Here is an 8,059-nt window from a genome sequence, read left to right as displayed (position 1 = left end):
GAATGACTGCATTAATTGAACCTCCATAAGACAAGAGTGCTCTGACCTCAGGTTGTGACTCCCACAGTCACATGGCACGCCAGGGCTGGGAGGACATTGGGCACATTTGTTACCAGTCTGAGGCTGGCTTAGCTGGGGAAATGGCCTTAGCTAGGAAAGTGCCCACCCCTCTCACCAAGACCTGAGAACCAGGCCTGGCTCCCATTAGCCTGCACTTCATGGGGGCAGGCGCATTTTCTGTCCTCCCCTCTGGCTCCCTTCCCTCTTCTCACCCACATCCATTTTTTTCATCATCAAGGGTGAGACACCTGTGTACTAGGCATCCATGAATCCTGGACATGTGCCTTAAGCTTCCCAGTCAATGCTTCAAGAGAAACATTGTTTCCATGTCATAAATGGAGCAAACTGATCCCCAAAATAACTTGAATGCAGTTACTGAGAAACAAACTTCAAAATACTGAAAGGAACATGGAACCAAACTGAAGGCATCATAGCCTGAGGATGAAATGTCTCTAAGTGTGTTCCAGTATTTTCTGAATCTCTCCCACAGTGGCGGCTGCCAAAGGTGTCAGAGATTGAGAGGAAGGTAGAGGTTCAGGGTGCAGCACAGTGGAGCAGAAAGGACCCGACTCCCAGCTGTATCATCCAATGTGAAGGGATCTCGGGAACAGGAGTCTTAAGGCCTCCCACATTTAACTAGGGCAGAAAGAAGCAGGGTGCATTTCAGTGGATTAGTCAGAGTCTTTACATATTTATTTATTGGCAAGTCTATGGAGTTATTTACATAATTAGGAAAGTCTGGAATCAGCTTTCCTGGACTCACTGAAAGCCAAACGTTGTTCCTTAAAGACAGAGACCCTTGAGCTCCTCTTTACAATGTGTCTTCTCTGTACTATGAGACTTTTTGCAGCACTGAAATTTGGGGAGCAAGGCAGCACACAGCTTCCTTTGAAACAGACCAGCTCTGTTTGCATCAAGACAGGCAGGGGTGGGCAGTTCTGATGCTGTGTTTTCTCTTGTAAAGTGCAGAGTGTCCAGCTGCAATTAAGGATGCACCTTGGGCAGGGTCTCTGAGGTTTTTTAGAAAGGCAGGTGTGCACCCACTGCCTGGGATCCCTGTGACTGGCGGGAACCAGGGAGAGCACTCAGGTTGGCCTCGGTTTGTGCAAGGCTGTCATCATGTGGCCGTCACAGGCATTTCTCTCCAAAAGTGGCCCAGCACAGAGCCAGGGAGCCCAGGCCCAGCTGGGTTTTACATTGGCACAGGGCGGGTTTTACTCTTATGTGCTGACGGCAGTTTTCTGCCTCCAGACAGAAAATGGACTCAAGATATGGATTAAACTCAGTTTAGTTTAGTGGGGTTCTCATGTTGCCATCCAGGTCTGAGTCTTCCCCAGGGCACCTGCCAGGCCTGCCGTAAGCCTCCACTGAGGTGGGCAGCGACACACTGACAGCTTCCCAAGGGGCAGAAAGGCCATTTGTGTTTGTACCATTTTGCATAGAGAAGCAAATGACAAGTCAACATCCCAAAGGACACTTTAGGGAGGTCTTAGTACAGGAAGAGGTCCAGGTCATTGCACTTGGAGGAAGCAACCTCAATTTCTTAGTATTAGGACCCAACAGAACATAGAACTCTGGTGACCAGGCACATGCATTCTGGAGACAGTCCCCTATTCAGTTCACATGAAGGAGATGCACAACAGAGCAAGATGTTTTCTTGATGTGTGCAAACCTTCCAAGGTTCTAGGACCAAAAGTTTAGAGTGGGAGCATTTTCACATGTCGACTCAGCCCTGACCCAACACCCTTGTGGCCGCTTATCAGGAGGCACCCATGGGTAAAAGAGCAGCCCAGAGAGGACCAATCCAGGCCAGTCCTGTGATCACCCCTGGGAAGTCCTTTGGCCTTTCTCTCTCTCTCTCTCTCTCTCTCTCTCTCTCTCTCTTTCCCTCTCCCTCTCTCTGTGGTGGGGGAGACTGTAGGGGACCTACAATGACAGGAGTAGGGTATCTCATGTTGAAACTGGCAGAATGTTCATGTTTGTACCACTGGACATGCCTGGTTATTAAGTATTGGATCCTAGTTTTGCTACCCAAATATTTATCCAGAGACCTTATTCTGACCCAGCGTCACCACTGTATGGAGGCCTATGTACTTATTCACATTTACCTGATCTGGGTATAAAGATTTTTCAATGGAAGTGTCCTGTGGAGTCAGTCAGGATGGTCGGCGTTAATTTTTGGCCTACATGTAAGACAATCTCTTTGCGAGTTGCATGCAGCTCCTTGTTAATTCTGTCTCCTTGGGGAAAGAGGAAGTTCACCACATCATGAACAATGATATCTCTGGTCTGAGGTTAGATGAGCCTACTGGGGTAGGGTCTCCATGGCAGGTACAGGAGATTTCTAGGATAGGCCAGGACAAATAGCCAAGCATGGGGACTCCTCTAGTCTCTGTCTGAGGACTTGACCACTTGAATGACCTACATTCCCATTGCCCAAGAAATCTAGACTGCATTCCTCCCTTTGGCAACTGAATAGGTGTAAATCTCCAGATTGCACACTTGTAGAAATAACAGAGAAAATATTTTCACATCATTTTCAATGTTTACTGGGCCCTGAATGTTCCTTTCCTGTGGCTACTGTTTTCGTTTTAGCTACCTGCCCCAGGTAGCCCATGTGCCAGTCATCTCCACTGTACTTACACTCCTTTACAAGACTTAAAAACTCACACCTTTGCCAGGAAAGGGTTGGGACAAAGAGGAGTGAGGGTTGCACAAACAAGTGAGGTAAAATTACTCTCTGAGTTTTTCAGGACTGTACCACACCACAAAACAAATCTCTAAAGCCCCATCAGGCCAGCAGCTGTGTCCTCACCTGCCTTCATAATGTTCTAGTGAGAAATGTCATTTCTTGCAGCAGTTCAGCCTTTCAGTGCTGGTGGAATGTGACATGATTCAATTGCATCTTCATTCAGACATGCTGCAGGGACAGAGTATGTGTTTCCTAGTGTGCTGCCTCAGTACCATATGGCATCAAAAGACAATACCACAGATGGGGGTTTAGGACAGAAGTTTATTTGTCCTAATTCCCAAGGCTACATATCAGGGTGCTGGCTAGAAGGATTTCCTTTGAGGCCCACTCTTTGACATGGAGATTGCCATCTTCTGTCTGTTTCCATGACATTTCCCTGTGCTTCTCTGTGTCCTTATTGATACTTCTTACGAGGACAAAGTGTTAATTGGATTAGCCCTCACCCCAACTAACTGGATTAACACTGATCATGTCTTCATGAGCCATACATTCAAATAGAGTCACAGTCTGAGGCACTGGTACTTAGAACATCCACATATGAGATTTGGGGAGAGGACACAATTCAGCTGATGACATAAAACACTATATGTCCCCCTTTGACCTCCCTTCATGCTATACTCCCAATAAAGAAGTTTCAGCTGCTCGCCTCTACAGCGCCTGACCATCTGGGTTTTAAAAACACAGGACTTGGTGGTCTTTTACAGCCCTCTAGATCAACCTGTTTTATAGTTGATAAACCCTGATTAACTGCACCACATTTTCAATATCAACCTATATTTTGTTGTGTAATGGTGGGTTGAGATTAATTCTAGCTGATGTTTTCTCTAGATGTAAACAGAACCAGATTCCCCGGATCCTGGAACGGGAGCCCCAAGATGACTCAGATATATGAGAGGGTTCTATTTGTATTATAATATGTAATACACTATACTATATTATACCTATATCTCACAGATTCTGTGTTTTTTGAATAATTGTCACTTTCCAAGTCTGAAGAGAATAAGAAATATTGCATAAACCTTGTGATCTGGTGGAGGTATTTTGGCTTTGGAATGAGATATAGCTCATCAGGATTACCAGCCTAGCTGCTTATCAGCGTGGGCCTTTGACCACAGGAGGAAACAGATATCACAGCCTGGCCATTAGGTCTAAGGCCAAACTGCCAAAGGAGAAGTTTGCATTTAAAGTATTTAAACAATGGAGTCAAGGCTGCGTACAGATTGCAGGGTATGTGTCCCTCACCTCCTGGGATCTCATCTTCATTTGTTTGCTGTCTGATTTCTGCAATGGGAAAGAACCTGTGACCAGCATCAAGTGGACACTTCCTGGTTGGAGCTCCCTGCTCTCACTCAGGGCATTGTGTCTTTAGGCCTGAGAAGAAATACTAGTAAGCAACTGTATCCCTCAATGCTAGCATATAAAGGGTTAGACCAGGCCCCTTACCTCCCTAATGGAGGGCACCCATGACTCTCAAATCAGGAATGTGGCTGCTGTTAACTGAGATATGCTGGAGAGAGATTTGAGGGTGTTGTTCCAAATGACATATACTTCACTAGTAGTATTTCTTTAGTCACATAAAGGTAATATTCTGGATATATTGGGTTATGTTATTAAAATCGATTTCAACTGTTTCTTTTATTTTTTAATGTAAATACTAGAAAAAAATCTGTGCCTTGCATATAGTTTTCATTGGACATTGTTGCTTTAGCGGTTTGCCTCCCAATTCAAAGTTTAATCTGTCTCCTCATGAGACCAGCAAGCAGAAAAGTTAAATAACATTTTACAGCAACTGTCATTATATTATTTTCATTTATGAATAATATGGTAACATATACAATCCATAAGTTGAGATGACCTCATATGTAAGCTAAAGTGCAAATATTCTGATGGTTGGGCTTGACCCTGCTTCTGGGAGGAAAATTTCCCTTAAAATCACTGCAGTCTGGAGTTCTGGGGTGTCCGTTCTAGATCTCAAAGAAAAAAAACAAAAAGAAAGCTGCAGCCTGTCATTCTGGCCTCATGCATGCCTGGATTGGTTGTCCTCTTCTGTCACTCAGAAAGCAGACTCTCTGAGCTCAGGGTCACGGGGCGCGGTCTGCAGCCGTGTCCAATGAGGAGCGCGTAGTGTAGTGAGCACTGTCCAATCCTGCTCACGGCCGGCGAGAAGGGGGCGGGCTCCACAATCCGGCCAAAGCGCTTTTCCCGGACTCCGCTATTCCTGCCCTCCGGCTCCAGGCTCCAGGCTCCAGTGTGCGGACGGGCGGCCCAGCCTGCTCCGCCTGCACGTTCTGAGGGTTCCTGGGAGCCGGCCTGGCTCGCGAGTGCCGAGAAATGGTGAGTGTGCGGGGGCGTCTGGAGCCTGCGGAGGGGGTCTGGGGAGGGAGACCCTGGGTGCCGCGGGGCCGCTGTGGCGGGAGCGGAGATGGCCGCCGGGACTCTGGCAGCCCCCGGGGTCTGTGGGCCTGCGCCCGGCTCTGGGGCAGCGTGCGGGAGTCCCACGGGCCAGCCGGGCGGGGACGCCGCGCAGCCGGCCCTGTGCCGCAGGTGGGTTCTGGCGTGAGCGCGGGCGGCGGCCTCTTCCCTGACGGCGCGGTGATTGGACGGCGTCCGGGTTGCCCTGCACGTGGGATTTCCCTGCGGGAGAGCTGCGGTCTAGGGACCTGGCTTTCCCTTGGGCTAGCAGCTTCCTCTCCTGGTTCTTTTTGGTTCTGGAGGCTGATCGTAGGATGCTTTACCACCGAGCTACGTCCTGGTACTTTATCTTTATTTATTCGAGACAGGAACTAGCTAAGTAGCTGAGGTTGGCCTTGTTATGCTTCCATTTATAGAGATTTTTCTGTTGTAATGAAGAATGTAATTCTTACATACATTTGGATTCCTGTATGGACTTGTTTATATTGTGATTCCTTGCTTTTTTTTTTTTCTTCATATGTCTAATATACGTGTGCGAGGTAATGTTAGCTACTTTTTTTGCTCTTGTAATTAAAAAGTTTTTTGGGGAATGGGATTGTGGCTCAGCGGTAGAGCGGTCGCCTAGCGCGGGCGGGACCCGGGTTCGATCCTCAGCACCACGTAAAAATAAAGGCATTGTGTTGTGTCCATCTACAACTAAAAAAAAAAAAAATATATATATATATATATATATATATATTAAAAGTTTTTTGGCTTACTTAACACATATTTAACTGTGGATGAGTTTTAGGACTTTGTGCTTTGCGTTCTTTTATTAAAAGTAAAGCATGCTGATTTTTTTTTTTTAATCAATGCATGACAGTTATAGTACTATTGGGGTTTATTTTGACATAATCCAACAGGCATGGAATACAATTTGCTCCATTTCAGTCCCTAGTGATTACCTTTTCCCTCTCCTCCTGCCTTCCACATTCGCCCTCTCCTGGTTATCCTTCTATTTATTCATAGATTTTTAGATTCCTGCTTCATAGATACATAAAATGAAATTCACTATGACATAAGAACTTTGATGGGAAAATATTGTAGATTGATTTTGGGAAAAATGGTCATCTTTATAATGATGAGTTTTGTTACATGTACACATGGAATGCTGTGATTGAGTCTTTCATGCACTTTTGTTTATTTTTATTTTCTCATAGTTCTACATTTTTTTCTATTTAAACATGTGTACATGTGAAATACCACATGCTTGTAATACCAATATAAAATTTAAACATGGTACTTTGTACCGTTTTAAAACCAGATATAATATAAGCAAGAATGTGGCTGGCCCCTAGTGACCATTTTTCCCACAGTTCCTTATTTCTCTCTTCCAAAATGTACATTCTCCTAAAGCGTGTTTTAGGAGAATTTTAGGTTTCCCGTGTTTGTATGAAACATGGCTGTTCTTACATGTTGTCATGGTGATTTCCCTAAATCTCTGTGGTGGGAGAGTATCAGGTATCTTCAATAGTAAAACATTTTCCACAAGTAGATAATGACAACTTAAACTCCTTCAGTTTATGAGAATTCATGTGTTTCATATCTTCATCTATACTATTTAATGTTGTCTACAATGGGTTTTATTTTACATTTTTCTAATGTCTAAAGGTGTTAATTTTTGTATGATTATTGAACACAGATATCTCCTATATAAATTGGCAGTTCAAGTCTCTACCCTGCATTTTTGTTTTGTTTTGTTTTGTTTTCTCAAAGATAAGAAAATCCATCCAGGTCTGGGGTTGTGACTCAGTGACAAGAGCTCTTGCCTCTCACATGTGAGGCACTGGGTTTGATCCTCAGCACCACATAAAAAATGAATAAGCAAAGTAAAGACATTGTATCCATGTGTAACTAAAAAATATTTTAAAAATTAAAAAAAGAAAAGCCATCCAAAGAGGCAGGAGAGAGATTTCAGGGAGAAAATTATTTTGCTTTTTTAATCATTAAAAATGTTTATTTGCCTTTTTTCTTCTCCTGAGTGTGTACTATAGGTTCCTTCTCTGTTCTGTTTTTGGAGGCTATTTCAGATTAAGTTCTAGGGTTTATCTTTGGAAATTTTAATAGGAAAAGTAAATTAGGAAAATCTCTCTTCCCTGTGGCTGCAGAAAAATGAATATATTTCCTCAAATCATCTGGTAAGTAAATTGGTGAATGACACATTCCCTAAAATATCTGCTTCTAGTTTGGAGATGTCATTGCCCATTTTTCCATAGAAATGGAATGTAGAATTTGACAGTGGGGAAATGCAACAGTGGTCCACTTTATGCTTGAGTATAACCCCTGTTGCTCTGCCACTGCAATTTATTTTTAAAATGGATATGCTTTCTTCTTTCCTCTCTCCCTGTTCCTCCCTGATCTCTCCCCCTCCCTATTCTTAGGGAAAACAGGATTACCTTTCTTTCCTATTTTAGGTAGATTGACCAGTCCCTGAGTACTACCCGTGACAGGAAGGAAATAATCTATACTTTTTGGTTGTACCACAAGATCTCAGAAATGACTGTCTCCCAACTATTTAATGTTGTCTACAAGTGAATTACAACTCCAACAGAGAACACATGGAACTTAGCCTTTGAATCACCTCTTTAAAAGCCTCCTGTTCCTGCTGATGAGGAGAATCACAGTCTCTGGGCCAGGAGTTTTCTGTTTCTCCTTTGCTAGCAAAGCAGTAAACCACCTTTTTCCTTTTTTCTCAAAATAAATATCAACTGTTCCCTTTCCTTCCTTTCCTTCCTTTCCTTCCTTCCTCCCTTCCCTTCCCCTTCCCTTCCCCTTCCCTTCCCCTTCCCTTCCCCC

The 8,059-nt window shown here is 44.2% G+C and overlaps 1 protein-coding gene across 1 annotated transcript in view; it reads left to right on the top strand.

Moving 5' to 3' along the window:
- The first annotated feature begins 4,844 nt into the window (after window positions 1-4,844).
- The window catches only part of LOC125617873 (zinc finger protein 43-like), a 33,373-nt gene continuing 30,158 nt past the window's right edge, over window positions 4,845-8,059 (top strand). Inside the window, exon 1 of the mRNA XM_048806732.1 lies at window positions 4,845-5,146. Coding sequence (XP_048662689.1) covers window positions 5,144-5,146 — 3 coding nt within the window. The 5' untranslated portion in view covers window positions 4,845-5,143. The remainder of the gene's footprint in view (window positions 5,147-8,059) is intronic.

The sequence above is a fragment of the Marmota marmota genome, unplaced genomic scaffold (assembly GCF_001458135.2).
Source record: "Marmota marmota marmota unplaced genomic scaffold, marMar, whole genome shotgun sequence".
NCBI classification, from domain to species: domain Eukaryota; kingdom Metazoa; phylum Chordata; class Mammalia; order Rodentia; family Sciuridae; genus Marmota; species Marmota marmota.
The sequence above is the reverse complement of the archived record's forward strand: the minus strand, read 5'-3'. Positions and strand labels throughout refer to the sequence as shown.